The sequence below is a fragment of the Primulina eburnea genome, chromosome 13 (genome assembly GCF_022965805.1).
Source record: "Primulina eburnea isolate SZY01 chromosome 13, ASM2296580v1, whole genome shotgun sequence".
NCBI lineage: Eukaryota > Viridiplantae > Streptophyta > Magnoliopsida > Lamiales > Gesneriaceae > Primulina > Primulina eburnea.
This window is the reverse complement of record NC_133113.1, coordinates 33,012,676-33,037,908: the sequence shown is the minus strand read 5'-3', so window position 1 is coordinate 33,037,908 and position 25,233 is coordinate 33,012,676. Positions and strand designations below refer to the sequence as shown.

The window sequence follows — 25,233 nt, the reverse complement described above, 5'->3', positions numbered from 1 at the left end:
TTTACCTTTTATTTAATTTATCGTGAAAATAAAACTATTTCTATATTGAGAAAACGATTTTATAAATTATTATGAAGCGATCCCAATCTCTTCATTGAGATAAGTCGATAACTTGGATCGCGTGCCTAAAAATTTGTATATTTTTAAAAGAGTATGTCTCTTGTGAGACGGTCTCACGAATCTTTGTCTGTGAGACAGGTCAACCCTATCGATATTCACAATAAAATGTAATACTTTTAACATAAAAAGTATTAATGGATGACCCAAACAAGATATATGTCTCACAATATACGACATGTGAGACCGTCTCACATAAATTTTTGTCTTTTTAAAATTGATTGTCTTATCTCATATTATTATTATTTTTAAATTAAGATTTTGTGTATTTATGGGTTTGAACTCAGTTTTGAGCAGTGTTCTAAAAAGCGATAGACGGACGGTTATCTACCGCCTAGCGTCTAGGCGACTAGGCAGGGCAGAGGCGATTGTCTAGGCGGTTTTTTTAAAGCTTAAATTCATTAAATAGTTAATGAGTATTACGTTTGTATATGAAATATATATTATTATATATTTTAAAATTGTAATAATAAATATATATTAATAAATTTTTATATATGAATCATCTACATCGATTTACTATAATCATTGTACAATGAAAATTAAATTTGTTCAATATTTTTTCCAACTTAATATATTGATATTAAACATAAACATCTATATCTTCTAGTTCATTTCCAACTTAATATATTGATATTAAAAAAATATTAATATTGAATACATATATAAAATATATATAATAATAAGTATAGAATAATCAATTAAGTACTTATTCCCTCATAATTTGTTTTTTTTTTTAGTGTAAACCGCCTAAGCGGATTTTTAATTGTAAAATCGCTTTGTGGCTTTTGCGCTAGGCGGTCCGGGCACCGCCTAGATGTTTCGACTAGCCTAAAATCGAGACGGTTTTGGATCGTCCAGCGCTTAGGCACCGCCTAGGACCAGACGGCGCCTAGACTGGGATTTTTAGAATACTGTTTTGAGCATACATTCGATTACTTTCATGGTTGTGATATTAAATAATATTATTAATTGTGTTGTCTCCTATTAGTTGCCATAATTATTTGATGACCATGAAATTTTTATTAAATAAATCTTACCAAAATTTTGAGGTCATTGTAAATTATACATAAATGAATCATAGACATTTACAAAAATCAATAGATATAGTCACATGCCTTTGTTTCATTGTTCGACCTGAATACAATAAATTAATTGTTCGAATGCATTTGTCATTTTGGGTCTCTGAGACCGTTTCGTTCATCGCCTCACTTTAACAATGACGAAGTTGCAGCAAAACCGAACAATCAACCGGGGAGTGGAACAAGCATGGAGCGAATTACTAGCGCGTTGAACCGAGCAGCGGTCAGTGGAAGCGACGCTCTTCTCAAAACAAACAAGTTCGCAAAGAAAACCGTTTGGGACTGGAAGCAGCTGCTATGCGCGGATGCCGAAGCGAATCCTCAAAAAGCCCTCGTCTCTCTGTCCACTGTCAAAGCCATTTACGGAGAAGTCAACCACAGCTCACCCGTGGTCTCTGGGAGTTTCCTAATCGTTTATTGGTCTGCCACTTTGTCGTAGGATTAGATATCGCCAGTGGCCATGCCCTGTCGATGTGATTAACGTTCGAAAATTTAAATCAAAGGGTTTTAGGTTATTATGTGATTATCTTAGGATTAGAGCTGCATCTGAAGTTTGATGCAAGATTATTATACTCCTTGATTATACACATTGGTGATTGTTTAGGTTTTTTGCTGTCGCTAATGAGTTCTTATCGCCAGGCCAAAAAATGCTTTAAGATTCGTTGTTTCTTGATTTATGCTTTGAAAATAGTAAAGTGTAGAAAAATAGTTCGGTCATGGTTTTTTATTTCCACAAGTACTTGGAATACGTGATGTTGATTTGAACAAAACCATATTTGAACTTGTTACGAAATTAGAATTTTTTATATAAGAAATGATCTCGTCTTAAAAATAGTATGTCGGGCAAAAGCTCGACTTTTTCCCAAAGGGAAACACTATTGGATTTGAGTCGTGGACTTGAAATTTCAAATCATTCGATCAAAATGCAATCTAAGGATAAGAATTGAGACGATTAACTTAGCTGGCCTAGTTACTAAGTAACTAAGAAGGACGACTCTCATATGGATTGGGTCATTGTGTAAGCATCCCCAGGTGGTTGACAGCCAGGTTTTAATTGAATTGAACCAGATTTCCTGATTTTTTTCATATTAAAATCTAATATCAAATGCTAAATATGTAGCACATGCATGCGAATATCTTGCATAGCTTCTCTTTCAATTAAAGTGATCCCTTATTCTGTGATCTCCTTTCACATGCCTGCCTTGTCACATATTTTACCCTTGCTTGACCTTTACTGAATTGATACTGCAAGTTTTCCAACTCTTGTTAGCTTGTCAACTTTGAGTAAGTTATCCCATAGGGGGGTGCGCATCAAGCAAATTACTTTAGTAACTTAAAAAAAGAACATCTTCTCGATTCATGGTATAAATCAAACTCATCCACACTATTATATATCATATTAACATCGAGTTAGTATATATATCATCCTTCGGAAGTAATTATTTACATAACTCAACATCATTAGATCATGTAAGTTCTCCATGTTTTAATAGAAAATGACATCATATTGATTAAAGGGATGAAATTTTACCATATCACAGGAGGATCGGAGCTCGTATTATTCTTCTTGATCCATCTTCGTTATTGTTCAATCTTGAGGTTTGTTCGTAGTTGCGAGTGAACAGATAAAATAAACAAATCATCTTTCGATAATAACAAGATCCCATCAAAATGTTGAAATACAATATCACTCAAACTTTACAAAGGAATCACTTCGATATTGAACAAAGATAATACAAAGTACCCCAAAAATGAAGTTAGTTGACTTTTCATTATGGTATTTTGAAGCATGTGCCGCAAGTGCACGTAGAATGACGTTGATTTATAACACAAGAAAATGATATTACTTGCGATAATTATATTTTGAAAGTTAATATTCGACTGAATTTTGGATGGGCCAACTTAACGTTGAATTTCTCTCGAAGGATCGACCGTTGACATGCTATAGCAAAGAAGGAACACTTAAAGTTGCTAGATCAAATAAATGTTATGTTTGAAAAGTGGTAGCTATGGAGCCAAACCCTACTTTCAAATTAAATCGCCTAATTTTGACTTCTAACAAAACCCCAAATGTAATGTAGGTGCATGACATGCTTCTTCTCCATGAGATGAAGTAATTAATCATGAATGATTTAGGGTTTTTTTATTTTTAACTATTTGGATTTTCTATTTTTGAATACAATATCGATCGAGGTTCAAAACCTGCACAAGGGAAAAGTGAAAAACAAACGTACGGAAAAAATGAATTCAGGTTGGAGTAAAATTTGTGGAATATATTTAATATACATAATAAATAAATAAATACATGAATTATGAGTTGACTTGAATTGAGTTGCGTGAACGTGACCAAACAAGAAGGCCATAAATCATTTGGGTTAGATTATTGCAAGACAAAATTTATTAGAATAAAAAATCTCAAAGTCATAAAAGTTATACAATCATATAGTAAAATGGTCGAGATTTACACTTTATATAAATTGATGACTGTTATGAGACGATTTCACATATTTTTATTCGTAAGACATCTATGAGACGAGTCAAATTTATAATAATAAAAAAAATATTTTATCGTGAGAGATGGAAGTATCATTCCTGAAAGTTATGTAGACGTTTGGACCTAAAACAAGGGTGTACTTCGAATTGAATGGTCATTGGTCGCCGTGGTACATATTACCAATTTTGACCCTAGAAACTAACTTATTAACATAACGGGCCTCGTTAATTCAGATATTCGAATATTCAAGAGCATATTATCGTATTTTCATTTGGGCGCTGCGTGTCTATATTAGTGTGTCCAAATCCCAAAGGCGTGAAGCCAGATACAAAACCCACAACATAATTTTATATAATTAATGATTAAAATTAATAAATATTAATATTTGAATGTAACATATATTATTTTATTTATAAAAAAATTGATAATAAATAAATACTTTGAAAAAGTAATTTTTTCCATTTATTATATAGATAAATTTTGATTAAAAGTTTCAATTATTTTTAAGATATATTAAAAAATATTTATTTTAAAATTCTAACGAAGTTAGATAATAATAAAAACAATAATTTTTGGACTGTTAATATCCTAATTTTTCACGATGATATTTTTTTAAAAAGTTGAAAATTTTAATAATATATATTTTATATAGAAAGCATTGATAATTAAATATTAAAAAAATTAATACAAAACTCAAAATCTTAATCGAAATTAAATAAAATTATATAGTCAATGCAAATATTTTTTCGACCAACATCAAATTCAAAAGTGAATTTAAAAAAAAATTGAAACGACTTCACATTATTTATGTATGTATTTTCTACGTATTTTCAAATATAATTTTTTTATAAGAAATTATTTTTTGTCGGAACTTTTCAAATATCAGAAATTATCTGTTTTTACATGTATTTACAAATAGACATAGATAAAATTATAATATTTTGATTTAACAATAAAAAAAAACAACATAATTAGTTTTAGGATTTGCAGAATTGAATATACAAAATTATTGGAAAATAATACAGCAAACTGGATGGCACGGCTCTAATCTTACGCCTCCATTTTTCACAAGCTCCATTGAATTTCATCTGGGGTTTCTCTATTATATACTTGTGATCGTTCTCTCGGTATTTTTTTCCTCAAACTTATGGGCAGAAATTATTCGCTCAAACGTTTTCCGATCTGAGGTGGTGACATAAATCATGGAGGAGAGTATTTTTTGCCAGTGGAGTGTAATTCGATCCATATTAGCTATTCTCCAGTGGTGGGGTTTCAATGTCACCGTTATTATTATCAACAAATGGATCTTTCAGGTTTGTGTTTGTTAAAACTGCGTCTTTCATACAACAGCAAAAACTAGCGTAGATTATTGAAGGAATTGTTTCCATGTTTTTGTAGGCTACTAATTTTACAGATTTCGTTCCTTTATTGGTTGATAGTTTTGTGTTGATTGTATCTGTAGTTGATTTTTGTTTTCGAACTTTCGATTGTGCTAAATGTGGTTCTGTTTTAGAATTTTGTGGCAGGGTAGTGCAATATTGTAGTTGATTTTTGAATCCCCTTTTAATTCGAGGGATGCTTTTGTAGACTGTGTGTTACGAGTGGCCTTCGCACTTTAGTTTCTTTATGCACATATTTGTAAATGCATAGAACGGGCTGATCTCTGACTATCTGCTGCCTGTGTTTATTCTTAGTTTTCGTTGTGGGATGAGAAATTTTGATCGTTAATGGTTTTCGAGCTTATTAGAATATAATGGTTTTGTTATGGTCAAATTTATCATGCCTACCATAGTTTACTTTTCTTACTTTTGCTTCTTTAAAGTTGAGTGTGATTATTAGGTTCAAGTTGAATTATCGTAGCTAATATATTGGGTGAAACTCACACAATTATGCTTGGAGTATTTCATTAAGAGCTCAAACGAAAATTTTAAAAATAAAATTTTGCCTTGTGAATGGCCAACTGATCATTCAGCCATTCTTCTATGTGGTTTCATGGTCTATTTATTTTAGGTTCTGTTACGTCAATTTTTAAATAATATAAATGATAGTGTAGTTGTATTTGGTTATAAACATGCTACTGATTTTTTCCGTTATAATGATCTTGAATGTGAATGTGATGATTTTTCTTGTTCACCAGATCTTCCATTTTCTTTGCCTTGACAGAAACTGGATTTTAAGTTTCCGTTATCAGTGTCATGCATTCACTTTATATCTTCGGCAATAGGTGCATACCTGGTAATTAAAGTGCTAAAACTAAAGCCACTCATTCTGGTTGACCCTGAAGATCGCTGGAGGAGAATTTTTCCCATGTCATTTATATTTTGTATCAACATAGTTTTGGGAAATGTGAGCCTGCGTTATATTCCGGTTTCTTTCATGCAAACCATCAAATCTTTCACCCCTGCAACAACTGGTGAGTTTTTATTCCTGCCAATATCAGGCAACATGAAATAATGATGATTTGATGTGTAATAACCTCTAAATTTATCGCTGTATTTGATCATTTTGATATTGTTGTCTCTATTTCGTAAATGTTATCAGCTTTCTCTTTATTTTGTCAATGAAGACTTACATTTATAATGCCTTTAAAACAGTTATCTTGCAGTGGCTTATCTGGAAAAAATATTTTGACTGGAGAATTTGGGCTTCTTTGATTCCAATTGTTGGAGGGATTTTAGTCACTTCTGTCACCGAGCTGAGTTTTAATATGCTGGGGTTTTTTGCTGCTTTATTTGGCTGTCTTGCTACCTCTACAAAAACCATTCTTGCGGAGTCTTTGTTGCATGGATACAAATTTGATAGGTATTTACTTATTCATAATCTTGTTCTTCCTCTACCAGATTGCTTTCTTATTTTCTTATATAGCTAGCATCTATCTTTTACATGAAACTCTTTCCTAACTTAAAATAGCTGAGGAACTATTTGTTATCTATCAACCTTCCTATACGTAGTTGTGCAGAAGATTACTTCAATGAATACGGACACAGTAAGAGTAGAAAGAAATCGTTTTTAAATTGTTTGATGTTTTCCTTGGTGTTAAAATGAGTCAAAATTATCTGTTTGTATTTACTTTATTTTGTCAAAAAATGATAACCAACAAATATATTTGGTTTTACCAAAAAAATTGAAATAACATATGCCGTAATTTTCCAATCAATGCTCGTGCACCTCACTTTGTATAAGTGATTCATTTGCTTTGTAGAGTGCATTCAATTCCACTGTTGCGTTCCCATGCTTGACTATTCAAAACTTTCAGATATTTTGCACGCCTTTTTTTATTAGTTACTTGGAAACTAGACTTACTAGTTATTGGAATAACTATGATAGACTACCATTTTCATCTGTGGATTTTTAATTCATCCAATTCATTCATTGACTTTTTGTGATCAAATCTCTCTTTTTTTCTCTATGAATCTGTTTGTGTTTTTGGACATCTTCGTGGTTACCTTGTAGAAGAAATCGATATGATCTTGTGATCACTCTTATTTTGATGACGTGCTGTTACACATGCCAATTTGAAATTTGAACAACGTATCAATTCGTTGCCCGCTTATAATCGGACGTTTGATATATTTGGGTTCATGCTGGTTTGATACCCCAGTGAAAGATAATTCTTAGTATATTTAAACTGAAGATTTGTAGTCACCAGCAATTGGTCTTTGGCCAGAGTTTGGCACTTTGGCTTCCTGAAGCACACAGTATTGCTCCAATTGACATTATGCAAAAGCACACAATTTGACTCAAATCAAAATGGGAGCCGAAATTTGAATACTTAGAAAATTTATGCATAAAAAAAATTCAACTTTTTTCAGTTGAGGTTGGGGAGCAACCGATGTATCTCCCCTTGCCTTACCGTTGCATCTGTCCTTAGAGTTCACGGAATCACATTAAATTTTTTTTCCAATACAGTAGCTTATATATTGAGAGTTTTTTTGCTGGGTTCAGCATAAACACAGTATACTACATGGCACCTTTTGCAACTATGATCTTGGCCGTACCAGCTATGCTGCTAGAAGGACCGGGAGTTGTGGAATGGATTCATAAATCTCCGTCACTTTTCTCGTCCCTAGTCATCATTTTCGGGTCTGGAGTGTTAGCATTTTGCCTCAACTTCTCGATTTTTTACGTAATTCACTCCACAACTGCTGTGACCTTCAATGTTGCCGGAAATCTTAAGGTACAAGCCTCTAATTCTTGAGATTTACTGGATCTATTTTTATATGTTAATATTCCATGTGTTTCTAGTGCTACAAGTTTAAATTCTTTGAAGTATGAGGAGCGGGACAACAAATTTCTATCTAATATTTTCCAAGTTTCCATAACCGCCAATGTGTAATGAAGTTCACGGGATATGATCTGGCAGGATTATGATCCTATAATGGTATTTGAATTGAAATCATTTTCTTTGTTTCATCTCAAGGTAGCGGTTGCTGTTACGTGCTCATGGCTGATCTTCCGGAACCCAATTTCCGCAATGAATGCGGTTGGATGTGCTATAACCCTTTTGGGATGTACCTTCTACGGGTACATTAGGCACATGCTTTCACAAACACCTGGAGCTCCTCGTACACCTAGGACGCCTCGGACTCCAAGAGTTATAGCAGAGTTGATTCCATTAGTCAATGAGAAAGTAGATGATAAAGTTTGAGTCGAGCTCGAGTTATGCTCCGCAGGAAATGGTGGGTATAGTTTTTGTAGAAAGGAAAAAAGTTTCAGTACAGTTTGAATCAAAATCTGGGTAGATTCATTTTTTCCTCGGCTTATCTTCGTTTGCTTTCTTTTTGTTCTTATATCGTATAATTGCGAGATTTCGGTATGTCTTCTAAAACTCCTCCGGATATTGATTGCAGTCAAGTTTATCTCATATGTTCCACCCATCACACTGCACTGGTTCCTAACTTCTTAGTTACATTAGTCAAAGCTTTGCACTACTTTATGTTGTATTTTGATTTTTGATAGCATCAAAGGCATTCATATAAAGCAAGAAGCAGATTACCTTAGTTCTAATTTTTTTTAAAAAAAAAACATATGAACACACATGTTGCCCATTTTGACCCTTAACGAATCTATATTGAAGAGCGAAATAGGTACGGAATGATCCGGGGTTGAAGGCCATGGTGACAAATGAACACTTGATGACTTGATGTTTACTTCTTGTTCCATGACTTTCAAGATATTCGGGAGCTTTTCAATATAGAACTAGTTCGAAGCATATATATCGAATATCAAGCTACAGATTAATGTTACGCGGAGTTTTAATACATACCGATGCAAATATTGTACAGAATTATCTCTACGTTTCATCTTATTTCCGATATTATATTTAAACCAATATAAAATCTAAGCCAAAAGCCAGAAATTTTTGTGCCATCTTGTGCTGATAAGGTATCCACCAACTCCTCCGCTCTGTTTCCTCACTCCAATAGTCAAGCATTCCAAAGTATCGATGCAATGTTCCACGAATTCCTCCGTGCTGCTTTTCAAACACAGGCTGTCCAATTTGGAATTATACTCGAGTAAGAATTGAACCAATATTGTGAGATTAACTGAGAACCACGAGAAACGAGATCTACCTTAGGAAATTGTTCTAAGAATGCTTTCAAAAGATTAATCACAAATCAGGCACATGAAGCACAACATTTTGAGCTTGGCTCAACATAGATCCATAAGACGAGAAATTTGCAAAGTAATGTACTGACCAATAGAGTAAGGATGAAGGCTCCTTTTGACCCAAAACAAGAACAGACACCTCAAGTTTCTTGACTTGGCTCATCACTGTGCCTAGCTTTGATCCTTGGATCACCAGTGCTTCTACTTCAACCTGAAACCATCCCGAAAAACTAGAAATGTATTGACCTTTACTATTAATGCGTACAGAACTTTGTTTTATCCTAGCCCAACAGGAGAAAAAAGTTGAAAATATATAATTAAAAAAAACCTGGAACATGTAACAATGACTATGTTCTCTTTTTTGACTTGAAAGATGGCTTTAGAAAATGAACATGCAGAAATTCATTAATTAAAGAAAAAATATAAAAATAATCAGGAATGGAAGGATGCGGCACACTGCCAAGCGAAATTTATTAAAATTCTTGATAAAATTTTTCAACTTAACTTCTGAAACAGAAAGAAAAGTCGAACAGAATTTAAGAAAATGAAAATCTTTACTTGGCTCAATGATATACAAGGTTTTACTGTATGCATTTCAAGGACAAATTCTGAACATGGGGGCCAAGAAAATCAGACATCTCAAACTTTTTGGGCACATAAAAAGCATAGGCAAATGCAGGATAATAAGCACAACATTCAACTATCACAGTACTCAAAGCTGTTAGCTTTCAATTAAAAGTCTTCAAAACACCAAGAATAACTCCAAGAAACCGAGAAACATAAACCCACCTCAGGCTTACACGCCTTACAGAGTGACCCAAGCGTGCTAACAAGGAAATGGGACGAAGATTTGTCAAACTCGGAAGAAGGCACGACATGAAGAAGAGTGATTATATCACCCTTGTTAGCAACATGAGTCAGAGCCCACATCATTGCATGCTTAGAATACGAAGACTGATCCACCAAAACCATTACTCTTTTTTTCACCACAAAGAACCCCGTCTCACTCCCATAACACACGTTGTTCATCCCTTCCATTTGCTCCAAGCTAGATCCCCATCCTCGACCGCCAACCCATCTTCTGGAAGTTGATTTCCATCCTTCTTTGTTGCTTAGTTGCCTGAGAAATGAATCTGAACTTGGCATTTTCCGTAGAGTTCTTGGATTGTCTTTACCTGGTATTAACCTAGCTAGCTAACTAGCTAGCACCCCTAATGCATGTACAATGTACTATAAAAATTCATCTTTGGTTTATAATCAAGAAAATTGGCACAGTATGCGTCTGTGTTTTGGGCGAAAGGGGCAAAAAGGTGGGCCAATGGTTGTAACTTATAGCTCATAGGGAGATTTTGGTGATGATGACGAGTTGGTCAAATCACACTTCCATTCCACATCAATAGCATATTTATCTCACCACAAATTTATTGGTTTTTGATAACTATACTTTGTTCTTTTGTACTATATAATATAATTATTACTAAAATGACTCAATATTGATGTAATTTATATCTAAACAAACATAAAGAAATGTGTCAGATACATCGATATTAGTGTTCATCTTCTCATAAGATGGATAATATTCTAATCATACATCAGCCATTTGTAGAGGATTGTGATTACCCATATCTCAAGATTTCTTGGTATAGGATGAGTTTGGATTTTGAACCATTGTCTTCAAAGATTTAAAAACAAATTTCCCTTTGGATATGAAGTTCCATTAAACAAATTTATATCACAAATTGACAACAACCACCAAGAAAAACAAAATGTGTTTTTTACCAAACAATAAACATACAAGTCCAAGGGTGATTAAAGTTACTTATTCACGGGAATCACCGTATAAATTTGGCATTGTTTAGTATTTTTTATGAGTGAATAATATAAAAAATAATGAAAATGAGGAGACAGCTGATGCCTTCAATAGTACCCATCCATCCATTCATCCATCATTTCACTGTCACGAATCCTTTCCTCACCCTGCTGTTTGATAGTATACACTGTATAGTAGGATGTTGTGTGCCTTTTCATTCGTATGGAAACAAAAATCATTCATGAATATATTATATACATAATTATTAGAAAGTGTAATTAAACAGTCGATGGTAATTTGGATATTTTCTCAAATATTTTGAAATTTCATTAAAAAAATGTGTAAATAAAACAGTGAGACCACGGTTCAAAACAAACGATTTAACAAGTGAGTTGAGTCGTTATATTTGTGTTACTTTATATTTATGCTACGATTTCCTTGTTTGACTGCTCGTATGAAGATTATATTTGAATATATTAAAATAAAATTAAACCATTATATAAATTTATAGAGAAAATAATGTTTCGATATTTTTCCAGTTCCTAAATTTCTAAATCAAGAAGAAAAAAGAAAACATGAGCCGACAAAAATTATTGGAAGGGGTGGAGATGTAATTTCATTCCGGTGAAAGCTAGGAAGTATGGAAATGGGAGGCAATTATGGTTCATAAAATAAAAACAGAAGAAAATGAAGCGAAATGGGTTGTTGCTTGCCTCGATTGGAGAGAGAAATTTAATTTAAAATGTGAAATGTCAGAATGGTCCCTCGTGAATTGAACTTTTAATGTTTTCTCAGTCTGAAATATGTCGTACACCCAAATTATTGCTCCCGTTTAATTCGCCGAGATTCCTCCTCCACACATTTACGTTTGTGCCCTCGAAAATAACAAATATTAGCACTCCACTGTTACGCACTGCGTATTCATATAAATTCGTTTTTAAAAAAATTAAATCGCAAAATTTAAAAAATACAAAATATATATTGATTTCGTAAATAAATAAACATCAAAACACAATAGATATATTATTTTACAAAAATGAGTGAATTTTTTTTAAATAAAAAATATCAAATGACACAAAATAAATGTTATTTTAGTAAATAATAAAACATATAATAGCTTAAAAAAAGAGACAATATAGAATGACTAATTTGTCTAATAATTTCGGTTTTATTCATAATTTAATCTGAAGTTTCATCAATTAATTGAAAAATAATTAATTAAATGATTTTTACTCTAATAAGATTACTATACCTGTCAGGGGCGGTAGATACAGCCACTATTCTTTGAATTTTTTTAAAGAGTAAATGACTATAAATAATTATATTATTTTCATTTCTTTCTCTAAAATTTTTTATTGCCCCCATTAAATTTTTAGTATATATTTTTCATCTGCCAACTTTGTTTTGTTAAAAGAGTAGATTTTTTATAAAATGATCTCATGAATCTTTATCTGTAAAACGAATCAACCTTATCGATAAGCTTTTGTCTTGTTAAAAAATTCTAATTTGGTTAGTGAGACATTTTACATCCTGTGGAGATTTGGTGGAAGGCCTTGATGATACAATTGACACATTTGTGGCATACAAATATTAGTCTCTGTTTCACCGGAGATTTCTCGCGTATTCTAAAATCATTAGATCATGTCAACTTTTCATATTTCGATTATAAGTAATGCGAATCATTTGTTGATTCACTCCTGCGATAATTGAATAAGGGTTGGTGCTATTGCTTATTGGTCAAAGTTTTACGTGTACGTAAGTATGAACATGCGCGCACACACACACACAGATATATATATATATATATATATATTCAGACGCCACCTTCTGCCACTTCATTGGGGAATTTAATTTCTTGTATATATATATGTATATATATATATATATATTTATATGTGAATGGCCCTACAATAATTATTTATCGAATTGTTCCCTACAAGTTCACACATATAATTAAACTTTTCCACTTTAAAAAATTTAGCAACGAATAAAGCGCCACTACAATTGTGGTAGAAAAATCAAAGGTTAACAGCTAAATAAATCACAAGAAATCTCAAATAAATATGTTGCCATGGAAATTTAATTAATTCGTATTATCATTCAGTTGGGTTTATATACTGGACAAGTTAATAAAAATCCATATCGGTTGTTAGGCCCAATTATCTTTAAACTTGGACTGGACTACCCTTGTCGGACCCATGAACACAACTTAAATCGATTGGGGTTCTGTTCACAAGGACGAATTGGGCCAATGGTTACTATATGTCGGGCTATTTCGAACAGGCCCAATAAAATCTTCAACGTCGATATCTCAGGTTGGGTTTTTGCAGAAAGTGGGTCCACTTGATTTCAATTCGTTCAACTGTCCAAATATAACTTTTATCTAATGACCACGTCGCCCTCGCCATTACTCAAGACTGAAATTTTGATTGGGAAGGATTCAACCGAGAAGGATATTTTTTTAGCAGCCTGAACGCGAGCCACAATGTGTTACTTTGTCCCAAAAAAAAAAAGGAATAGCACCCTCGAGTTCCGTATTATTTATGCACAACTTGGTTAGTAGATACTAAACAATGTCGAATAAGTTGGTCGTTTGATAATTGATAAGATTTTTTTTAATATCATTGGATCGGTTCATCCATAAATAGTACAAAATGTTGAAGAATGATCTATACCATTATAATAAATTAATAATGTATATGTTAACAATCCAATTAATATTATCAGCTTTAAAAGCATATTATTTCATCACATATTATTCAACTTTATTAAAAGAAATATACCGATAAAAAAACATGATGATGAATTTTTTTTTTCCGAATGATTAATAAATGTAAGAAAATGACGTAAAAATTTATTTTAGTTTTTAATATGTAGTTTAGATTTCGACATATCAACAAATTAAATAAAAGTTCAAATAACTTGAGAGAATAATATTAGTTTGTCTTGTAAAAAGACGAGATATGCCTGGAATGCATTTTACTTCATGAACCATACAAGAAAAAATGATCGGAGGGCAAATTAGTAAAATCGGATAAGCGTTCCGTTTTCACGCTTGACCCCGCAATCCAGAAAGGATAACTAATAATGTCTGAATTGTATCGAAGCGTCCTCTTTCTCTCTCTAAAACATTTTGCTGTCTCTCTCACGTAGTGGCACACACTTCTGTTTGAAAAAGCTTCGCGCTTTGTCTCGTTTCAGGCTTTTGTTCTGTCTCCGCACTTTCAAAACTACTTTCCCCCATTCGCTCCACCATTTTTCCCTACCCCCTATATATCTCTCTCTCTCTCTCTCACGTACAAACACCCGTAGAACACACATTGTGAACTCCGGTGCTGCATTATGGAGACTTTCAGCTAATCCTCCGTCTCTCAAAAACATAAACGGACTCAAAACCGAAGACCCAGTAGAAAAATGTCCTTCCAGGACATCAACACTACACTTGGAGTCCTCACCTTCCTCGGACTCGTCGGCGCGTTTTTTCCACGCGCCACCTCCAAATCCACCATTGAGGCGTGATCGAACTCCGACAACTGCAGCTCACTCGTCGGGTACACCCTTTACACCGACCTCAAAGTCTCCGAAGTAGCGTCTCTCTTCTCCGTGGACCCCATCTCCCTCCTACTGGTGAACTCCATCGACATATCATACCCCGATGTCGAAAATCACATTTTGCCCTCCCAGCTCTTCCTCAAAGTACCCATCTCCTGCTCTTGCATCGACGGCATTCGGAAATCCGGCGGTATTTTCTACAAAACGCGTCCTTCCGACACCCTCACCGCCATTTCTTCCGCCGTGTACGGCGGTCTTGTCTCGGCTGACCAGATTAAAGAGGCTAACCCAGACGCTTCTTTGTCTGACCCTTCGGTGATTAGCGTTGGGACGAAGCTTAATATCCCGCTGCCTTGTACTTGTTTCGATAACAGTGACAACAATTTGCCGGCGATTTACATGTCTTACGTTGTTAAAGATGTGGATACTCTGGTGGGGATTGCGGGGAGGTATTCAACAACTGTGAATGATTTGACGAATGTGAATTCTTTGGGAAGTATGGAAATTGTTGAGGGTGACATTCTTGCTATTCCATTATCTGGTATTGATTTTTATTCACATTTGATCATATGTTCGGTTGGTTTAATTATGTTCGTGACGCTTGATTCAAGATTCTTGGCCAAAGAGGACTTTAAAAAGTGTGAACCACATCTCGTTACTGTAATGAATTATCCTTGAATCCACAGAGTAGTTATACTAAGATCACATATTGTTTCCAGATTCGGATAAATCAATCCAATATATGCTAAAGCACAATGAACAAGAAAGAAATATAAGGCAGAAACAAAATAGTACAACACAAGATTTTACCTGGTTCGATCGAAGAGTTGATCTATATCCACGGGAGATGCTCTCATTAGGAATGAATCAGTGTTACAATAGAACATCACAGCACAAATCGAACTCTCAAGTTCACTCTTTTCTCTTCTATGAATTACAGAAAAACTCCTGAATATTGAAAGGGGATTTTCTCGCTTCTTGTTCTCAGATTTCAGGGATGATCCAAACTTTTGTTTCCACTAACTCCACCACCTTATATACTGAGCCTTCAGATGGAATATTCCCATCGAATGGCCATGAGATGATCCCATGTTAGTGCCAACTCTGATCTCGATCAACCACTTCTTCAACCAACTAGCTAACTGCCTTTTAGTTGCCTCTTCTGAATTCAACCCGTGATCCACTTGGATTGGTGACACATAGATCACAATTACTCTTTGTGATTGTCAGTTAATTGATCTTCTTTATAGTTTAGGTGGTAAAATAATATCTCAAACGAAGAAAATTTCAAGTTTCATAGGAATTGTATAGGAATATCTTTATAGCTTTAGCTACATTCCAATGACCAATGCATGCTGAAATTGATTATTTCATTGAAAATTTGAAGAACTTCACTCGGAATTTGGATGTATAGAATGTTTTTTTGACGTATTCTTTAAAAAGTGAAGATGTTGATTCGTCCCTTTGCCTTTACTAATTCATCTTATTGGAAAAATCGTGTCAATTTTGATCAAACCATACATCATTTTCTTCTGTTATATAGTGGCATACACTGTCGTATAACATAATGCATTTGCAGCTTGTGCGTCTAGTTTCCCAAAGTATGCTTCGGATTATGGCTTAGTTGTTCCAAACGGGAGTTACGCCATAACTGCTAGTCATTGTGTGCAGTGCAGTTGTGGACCATGGAGTCGCAAGTGAGTTCAAAAAATAGCTCTAGTGATTTTTTTAACTTCTTGATAGAATTTTGTACTTGTTGAACAACATCTAATGCCTTTCTGGGATTCTTGCAGTTTGTATTGCACACCAGCCTCATTAGCAGTTTCTTGTTCGAGTATGCAATGCGGAAATAGCAATCTTATGCTGGGAAATGTTACCGCACAACAATCTAGTGCTGGATGCAATGTGACTTCTTGCAATTACAGTGGCTATGTTAATGGAAGCATCTCTGCGACGTATAGATTTTTAACTTACTCTTGGTCCCCCCCGCCCACAACCCCAAAAGGGTGGTTTTGGCTGGCCATATGTTTTGTCACAGTTTATTTGGATGGAAAAGCTTTTATAAGAAAAATACTTCTTAGAAAAATTATCTTTTAGTTGGACTGTTACATGTTTAAAAGCGCACATGACAAAGTTGATATCAAGACGTCAGAAAATGCGATTTCTCGAGCTACCGTATTGTCCTCTATTTTAAAAAAAATTGACTAGTGTATCCAAACATTAAATGCATCTGCCTTTTTGAAAAATAAAATGATAGTTGAAGACCACAGCTTAATATTGTTGTTCAGCTAACAGCTTATGCATATACATTTATTCAGTGCGAATCATGGATTACCAAAATTATTGTACTGGCAAAACAAACTTCATGACATTGTTGTTATTGTTTGACATCCAATGACTCGTACTTTACGTATGATCGGCACACATAGTGCCAGAGTGTTTATTATTTCCTAGAAATGATAGTTGATTCCAAGTTTTTTCTGTGTTATATGAAGGTTGTCCTCAACTCTCCAACCAAGATGCCCAGGTAAAGATGTTAAATGAGAAGCAATGTTTCTTTCTTAGAAGATATGGTGTTTTCAATAAGTGACTTTACAAGGCAACTTTGTCATGATCCACATTCTACAATTACCCAAGCTATTCAATTCCCTATATTTTTGCCGTACATAATTTGTCTTGCAGGAACACAGCAATTTCCGGCACTTATTGCTCCACCTACAGTCGTCCCTGATTTATCTTTCACTCCAGCACCTTCGCCATCCGAACCTGGTGGTTTTCCCGCCACAAACCCGAAATCATCTACCGTGCCCTCTTCTGATGCTGTTCTTGGATTTTCGCCTGCTAACGGACCTACTGGGAGTGTCCCTGGTTTTTCTAGTTCTTACTCGTTAATGAATCAGTTGTCTTGTTTCCCAATCATCCTTCTATTGTGTCTTGTCAAGTTTTCGATGTAATCTCTACTGTTCCCATGGTGGAACTTTTTGGGGCTACGTTTTGTTTGTTTGTTTTAACTAGGTCCTCCCTGTATGTAGTATGCTTACAATTTTTTGGAATGCAGCGTACCTGCTGTCTTCTTTATGAGAAAGTGTGTGCCGCTGGTGATTCCGTTTGTTTGCTTTCATTGCCCCTGTTTCCGATGGATATAATACACGAGTTTCCCTGTTAGACTATATCAACAGACAAGAGGTGCTGCTGCACAACTATTTCTTGACTAATTACACAATACTCGTTTGGTTTAGTAGTGTGGACGAGTGAGCTGCCTTAAATTACTTCATTTAGTGTTATGCCCAAGTCTCGAATTTCTTTGAGTAGATTTCAGTAGAGTTTGAGCCGAAATTAGTAAAGTTGGATGTTTGAGCTTTTTGAAATCAATTTCACATCTATTTTGTTTGTGCAAGTGCATGATTCCGATTATATTCTTTATCATGATTCTTTCGCATCGGATTTTCATTTTTAGTAACTGATTCAAAAAATATCTACATGGTATTTTTATCATTTCAGAGCTTTGCCAAAAATGTGAGCTTTTTAGCTATTACCCGAACTTGCAATTCAATTTTTGAGTGTATCAATTGACAAATAAATGAATTTTTTTTATACAATGGGCAACGGAGAGTTTTATTTAATCTAAATCTAAATCTAAATTACTCATAATAGAGATTTGAAACACATGATCATAAATGGATTTTGGGCGGGAAGCATTGCCGGCATTCAATTTAACTCGTGGGAGTTGGACTATCCCATGGGGTGCAAGGATCCAGGCAATTGTCACTTCAAAGGTGGATTGCCCATTCAAAAGTGATTTTAACTACATAAAAGAAGAGAATTTGTCACATTTTTCCAATTTTTCAAAAGGGGAAACTGAAAAGGATGACAAATATCTCACATTAGTTAATTATATACATCTCATCCATCACAATCCATTTTTCCCGAGGGTATGATTCCCCTGTTCAAGATCATGTTAATTTTTTTACCATAAGATTATGTTACTTAGAAGGGAAGCTTTAGCGGGGAGATGGCAAGAACCCAGCCTCTTCAAAAGGATAACCGACTCTTCGAGATATAACGAGCCCGTTTTCAACATTTCCATATTTCCTTCCAGATATTTCAAGGTAGCTGATCACAGGCTTCCAGTAACCAATGGCACTCTAAAACCATCATCAGATTGCTTTGCCTCAAGCTTACAGTCAGCACCAGCACTGTCTTTTAAGAAATATTTGCTGCCTTCTAATGCATTAAGATCGTTGACACGACTTTCTTGGCCAGGCAACTCGTTAACACAAACTCCCTTTCTTGAATCATTAGTCGCATCAGAGGACCTGACAGGACCAGACTCAACAGCACCAACTTTGTTTTTGGGACCATCAATTTTTGCCGTAGAAGTATCAAGATTTGAAGTTTTCGTACCATTATTTTGCTCCAGTGAGTTTTGATGCAAAGCTTCAGCTTCAACGGACTCTGTAACTGCTGCCGTATCAGGTGAATCAGCACCAGATTTGATTGCAGCAGATACATGGAGGTTTAGTGTGTGCCGTTGGAAAATTTTAACTCTTGGATTAAACAAATAGAAATGAAGCAGAGAATGATGATGGCCTAGTTTATCACGAGATACCTGTAGAGTTCATTTGTCCTTTATAGAACTGATGCTCGAAAACAGTTTTCTGCAACATGTCTATCCCCGGAAACACTATCAGACTCGTGTACTTCATTTCTTTTCGTTGAGTTTCTTCGAGGAGAACAAACCCAAATTTGTTTGTCCATGTTTCATTTAGTTCAGATATTGCAGGAATCACCAATTTCTCAACACCAAGACAATTGAGAACCTGCGATGAATTTCTCACGTGAAATAAAAAGACACCAAACTGCAACAAGCAGCAAAACACACAATTGCTCACAACAGATTGATAAGAAAAGTCGTCATACAGCACTACCTTACACATTAGCACTATATTCTTCCCAATATTACCAATCAGGACACAAGCTAAGCAATTTTAAAAATGACGAAGAAACTTTAAAAAACTAGAAACTCACCTTTTCAATCGCATTTAGAAGCCGCTTGCACATCCCTTGACGACGATAAATATATCGAGTTCCAATAAAAGGCATCTCTGCGAACTGACTCCCGTGGATTCTGTTAATTAGAAAGTAAAAAGGCATTTGTTAGCCCCAACTGCATGATTAACATAAAACCAGTTAAGGAAAAAAAAAGGATTGTGTCGCCAAATTGGCCTTATAATGAGAATCAATATGTCAAAAGCATCTCCAAACAAAAAGGACTTCAAAATACTATTGAAATAAAGGTTTCTATGTGAATACAGATTCTGATCAACTCATTTTCATAGTGTGTCCCAACTGGACAAATATTTTGAACAAAATGTTTCAACTCAGAATTGACAAGACATATAGAAAGGAGAAGACATCACAAAAAAAAAAAAGTAATCGGAGAAGAATATTCTTCCTTTATCTTATCACGACGAATCTTGCAGGAAGCATACATAGAGTGCTAACTAATTAGACCTCAGCGGTCTTTATTCTAAATGTGGAACACGTGCCCCATGTGTCTAATAAAGGTAAATCTGAACAAATCTATTTTGTAGGCAAAATAAACACTAAGCCAATGCACAGTGTCACTGAAACCCAAACATAATCACATATAAAAAAACCTTATAGATGCTGCAGCAACAAGTTCATCACCCTTCTCCAGGACAATGGTATAAAATCCACCAAAGTCCAGCCGTCTAATATTTGACCTAGAAACAACAAGAAGGAATAAAAATATAAAAGTTCAATTCTATTTAGTGAATGAAATATAATCATCAAATTGCTCTGCTTCAACCCAAAAAAAAAAATTTACAGACAAGACAAAACAGATCAGAAAAGAAGGAAGCTATATGTCCATTGCTAGAAAGCACAAAATAAGCATATTATACTTCATCATGTAGAAGATATCATTAAGAATTAGAAGACGTCGTTATGAATATAGAAATTCGATATAAACTTAACTTTAAAACTCATTTACATAATAGCACATGAGCTGTAAATCCTACAATTTGAAACAACCAAAAGCCACCTTGAGAAGATAAAACTCAATTAACCATGGCCAAAGCAAAACCCACCATAGAAGCTTATTAATTCACAAAAATATAGCTGAAAGTAGAAATCAAGGCACAGTATTTACCCACAGTTGTAGACAACACTGCGAATCACATTGCTTCCACTTCGATCATCAATGATTGGCTCAAAGCATTCATCCATAATGGTAAAAGCAACAGCTAACTTGGAATTGATTTCTTCAACTGTACAGTCTTCATTTATGCATTCATCACGACGTTGAAGAATTGTATACGTAAACCCTTCTTCTAGTTCATATCTAATCCCAATAACCTGTAGGTGCTCAAAAATCTGTGTGCACAAGACGTACGTATCAGTGCAAAATAAAATTAAGGTCAAGAGGAAATATTGTCAGCCACTGAATTTATCGAAGTGGTTAATATTAGTTGAGACCAATAGCACCATTATAATTATCCAAGCAAAGCAAATTAAAATATCAAAAGTCCACAATTTTTTTTGGAGAAAACTCGCCAACTCAGACACTATAATAGGCAGTTACCTTTAGGCATTCCGTGCTACAAAAAGATGGATGGTCTCTGTAATCGAAATTTTCAGCAACATTCCCTTCAGTGCAATGCACATGAACTGCAAAAAATAAACTATTGTGTTAATTCTTTGTGATTTATGTAAATTTAGGTTTTAAATCAGCAAACATCTCAACAATTTGGGAAGGATAAGATACGAGCATACACTTTTCCTCGCATAATAGGCAAGTGAACAACTCAGATACAAAAGAATCCTCATTGTCATCAACTGTTGAGTCATCTTCATCAGCTATACCACAGAATTTGCATGAACAGTGCACACAGTGCCAATCTCCAGAAGGTTCCTTCAGAAAAAAACAACATTGGCATGCCCTTCACTAAAATGATAAGAGGATAGCATTACCTCAATAATATCTACTCCTGTATTTTAATTAAACCAAAACAACGATTATGCATTGACACACAAACAGCACGAATATCACCTTTCAGGCAAATATAGGTTGTACATCAATCCATATGCACGTTCAGAGTAACACAAATAAGTAAAGGGTGTGAAATTAGTTACTGTATCATTAATGATCGAGAAACGCACGATGATATGCTGACATGTATTTCTGAGGTGGCTTACTATTTTCGGAGTCATGTGCCATTCCATTTGAATATCGAATTCAAAGTAGAATTCTTAAATGTTTTGCATTAATTGGCAAAGCACCAATTCACCGAATCCATTCACAGTGTAACTATTTCCAACAGTATTAAAAATTTAATAATGAATGAAGGACAATAAAAATAAATGCCAGGCATTCTTACTTCAGTGCACAAGCAGCCATGATGGAAAGTCGAAGGACAGCTGTCGCAACAGATCAAGTTACCACCATCACCACAAAAGTTGCATGTATCATCATGTGGATCGTCCCCATCCACATCCACGGCAACAAATCCTATATAGTTTGTTTCCAAATGTTTCTTCCAGGAATTTTCGAGGCACTGCAAAAGAGAATTGCCGGAATCCATGAATATATGAAAAAATGGATTTCCAAGGGTTCCTCCAGCATGAGACTCAAAGTCCCGAATTGTGTGCATGCTGCCACAACAATCGCAACAAATTCCATCTTTTGTAACCCTCCCCTCAAGCAACCTCTTTCCATGTCGTCGGGATTTATATGCAACCTTCCGACCAAGAGGAATGGTTCCCAAATCAATCATCCATGAAATCAAAGTGCGTTTTCCCTCATACAATTCATAGTCACCATTCGACCCCTCTCCAGGCCTGCGAGCCAACAAAGTTTGCCCTTTTCCCCGACCAGACCCTGTTATTCCTCTGTCGGATAATTTACTTTTGGATGACACCTTCTTAGAAATTCTACTGATAGTGTTTGCACCACCTTTCTTCTTTTTACCCGCTTTCTTACCTTTTTCAGTGGCTCTGAACAAAGTGCTGAGCGTCTCCTCTGGGATCAGACTAAATGCTGAAACATCTATAGCATCAGCGTTACCACTGTCAATCTTCTCCTTAAACTTCCTGTAAGCCAATGTCACTGACCAATGAGTTCTACCTTGTCGGTCTACATAAACAGCATCCATGTACTCCCTTTGTTGTCTCTGCCTGAGTTCAATAGTCCACCCAGCTTTCTTAAGCATGGCAACAATTTGATCCCTCACCAACTGTTGTTGTTCCCTACGACCCATGTCCTTCCTTCCAGCGTACTCCCCCTTTCCTTTTCCTGGCCAAACAATTTCATATCCTAAGGCGTTAGGATCAGCCTTCAATCGTTTCACCCCATTCCCACCCCAAGTTTTCTCATGATGATCATTTTTTTGCTTACGCCAATTAAAGAAAGAGCCTTTATCACACTCAACCTTTTCCTTCTTCGTTGCATCCCCTGAAGCCACCTTGGGTGGCCTTCCACGTCCACGCTTCTTTTTCTTCCACCTTCGGTCAGTCCCTTTACTACCCTCATCTATATTCTCCTGTTTTACAGGCACACCACCATTCTCTTTCAAATTCAATGAGGAAACCCCATTTTTACCTTGAATCTTTCGAGGCCTCCCACGCCTACCCTTCTTTTTTCCCCTTTTCGGCAACATAGAAACCTCACTTTCATCTTCAACTTCGATCTTTACTAATTTCAAATCAATGGCTTGTCTTCCACATTCGGCCATAGCCATTGTCTCAGACCTCAAAACCCTCCCAACAACTTGAGGTAAAACATCAAACCCTTGTTGCCCATCAGTTGAATTAGTCTCGACCCTTTTCCTTTTTCTCTCAATGGGTTCTTTGTTCAGATCAAACAACTCATCTTCGACATCTCTTCCCCCCTCTTTCATCCTTGCTAACACGGAAAATATATCAAATCCTGCCACACCAAATAAAATGAAATAAACCCCAGACTAAAGAAAGTGAAAAAAATAAAATAAAGTGTCAATCTTGACACACGCCCACGCATTTTACACATCAAAATCAACAAAAAAACATACCAATGGCAAAGAAAAAAGCAACTCTGGTGACACGAAAGATTGACCCGTATCTACAGCTTCTACTTGCTTGCTAAAGAGAAACGAAGAGGAAGGGTTTAACTCGAGAGAAGAGGGCTTGAAATTTGTTGGGTTCATAATTTGTTTGTTTCTGTGGGTATTTAAAGGCAGATTGTATGCGAAAATTGGTTTTAATTTTGGGTTCGGAATAGGGAAGGAACCAGGTTGCATAAATTTCCCTCCATTATTGATATTTCTTAATTAAAAATAAATTTGAATTATACATGTAGATTAGTATAGATATATCCGTATTCGGAGTATAATGATAAACAATTAGGTTGGTTGATATTAATATAATTTCGTACGAGTTTTCATCATTTATGAGTATATAAAATTAAAATTATTGGAATATGAATATTATCTTGGTGAATAAAGTGCATATTTTGGCGCAAACTTTTAAATGCAAGTTTTGGTAGTTATGTTTGTTCCATCCTATACACGGGGTTGAAGGAAAACTCCCAGTACAAGCGCGTTTGTATGTTTTGCAATCTAAAAATTGGCAAAAACTTGTGTGAGACGGTCTCATGGGTCGTATTTGAGAGACGGATCTCTTATTTGGGTCATCCATGAAAAAATATTATTTTTTATGCTATGAGGATTACTTTTTGTTGTGAATATGGGTAGGATTGACCCGTTTCACAGATTATGATCCGTGAGACGGTCTCACATAAGATTCACTCCTAAAAATTTGTGTAAGGCGGTATGTATTTGCGAGTAGAATCTCTTATTTGAGTCATCTATGAAAAAATATTATATTGTGAATATCGGTAGGGTTGATCCGTCTCACATATAAAAATTGATGGTAAAAGAAGTGTCCCACATTGAAAGATTAACCTAGGTGAGTCTCCCTCATAAGCTCCTAGTTTGAGCTATGGGTTTGGAACCCGAAGGGTACCTGAAGTTTTTAGATGAGGAAGATGCTAGTAGGCTATGTCTCGGTTAGTTAAACACACGCACTCGGCCGGCTCGGTGTGGTGTGACGTGGTCTTTGATCAATATTAATTTTTTTACCAAATCCACGTTGTGCATTTTATATTAAAGAATTATACAAATGACGTTTGCAAAAATATGATAATTTAATAGTTTTGATGATTTTAATGTGATTTTTCAATCAATAAAAATTTATGCCGCTGAAATACTTTTGTTGTAGAACAATAATTATTTATATCGGAAGGAAGGAGTAATCATAAGAAAGATTTAAAATATTAAATAATCTATCCACCATCGTGCCTGCATTAAAGGATTCTGAAGCAAAAGGTTAACGCAGAAATTTGAATTTTCTTGATTGATGACACAAACGCACGTGTTGATGGAGGTGGGCCGGTGGCGAAGATTGTGTGGGAGGTGGCAGACGTGGCGTGGATCGCCGTTGAGCGCTGCCACCACCACCTAACGGACCCGCAGTACCCCGGAAGTGCAGGAAACGAATATTCTGATGTG

At 35.1% G+C, this 25,233-nt stretch overlaps 3 protein-coding genes and 1 pseudogene across 5 annotated transcripts; 2 read left to right on the top strand and 2 right to left on the bottom strand.

Annotated features, from left to right (window-relative positions):
- The first annotated feature begins 4,704 nt into the window (after positions 1-4,704).
- Positions 4,705-8,586, top strand: LOC140810063 (UDP-galactose transporter 1-like). The gene is made up of 5 exons (XM_073167872.1): positions 4,705-5,006; positions 5,857-6,106; positions 6,288-6,495; positions 7,639-7,870; positions 8,114-8,586. The coding sequence occupies exons 1-5, from the start codon at positions 4,896-4,898 to the stop codon at positions 8,339-8,341; spliced, it is 1,029 nt and encodes a 342-aa protein (XP_073023973.1). The 5' UTR covers positions 4,705-4,895; the 3' UTR covers positions 8,342-8,586.
- A 299-nt stretch (positions 8,587-8,885) lies between these two features.
- Positions 8,886-10,670, bottom strand: LOC140809426 (uncharacterized). Its single transcript, XM_073167046.1, has 3 exons — positions 10,093-10,670; positions 9,393-9,514; positions 8,886-9,184 (listed from the first exon to the last, which is right to left on the bottom strand). The coding sequence occupies exons 1-3, from the start codon at positions 10,447-10,449 to the stop codon at positions 9,034-9,036; spliced, it is 630 nt and encodes a 209-aa protein (XP_073023147.1). The 5' UTR covers positions 10,450-10,670; the 3' UTR covers positions 8,886-9,033.
- A 3,540-nt stretch (positions 10,671-14,210) lies between these two features.
- LOC140810569 (lysM domain-containing GPI-anchored protein 1-like) lies at positions 14,211-17,741 on the top strand (annotated as a pseudogene).
- A 598-nt stretch (positions 17,742-18,339) lies between these two features.
- On the bottom strand, positions 18,340-23,921 carry LOC140809246 (uncharacterized). Of its 3 annotated transcripts, XR_012113086.1 has the most exons (10): positions 23,737-23,921; positions 22,069-23,615; positions 21,464-21,602; positions 21,273-21,358; positions 20,841-21,064; positions 20,326-20,412; positions 19,694-19,793; positions 19,275-19,485; positions 18,549-19,129; positions 18,340-18,470 (listed from the first exon to the last, which is right to left on the bottom strand). XR_012113086.1 is itself a non-coding variant. In XM_073166801.1 (9 exons), the coding sequence occupies exons 2-9, from the start codon at positions 23,584-23,586 to the stop codon at positions 18,783-18,785; spliced, it is 2,712 nt and encodes a 903-aa protein (XP_073022902.1). In that variant the 5' UTR covers positions 23,587-23,615; positions 23,737-23,921; the 3' UTR covers positions 18,482-18,782. The 3 variants fall into 3 exon arrangements, 2 of the variants coding, with proteins under 2 accessions (XP_073022902.1, XP_073022904.1); XM_073166801.1 differs by lacking the exon at positions 18,340-18,470 and having other exon boundaries at positions 18,482-19,129; XM_073166803.1 differs by lacking the exon at positions 18,340-18,470 and having other exon boundaries at positions 18,482-19,126.
- Between the last annotated feature and the right edge of the window lie 1,312 nt (positions 23,922-25,233).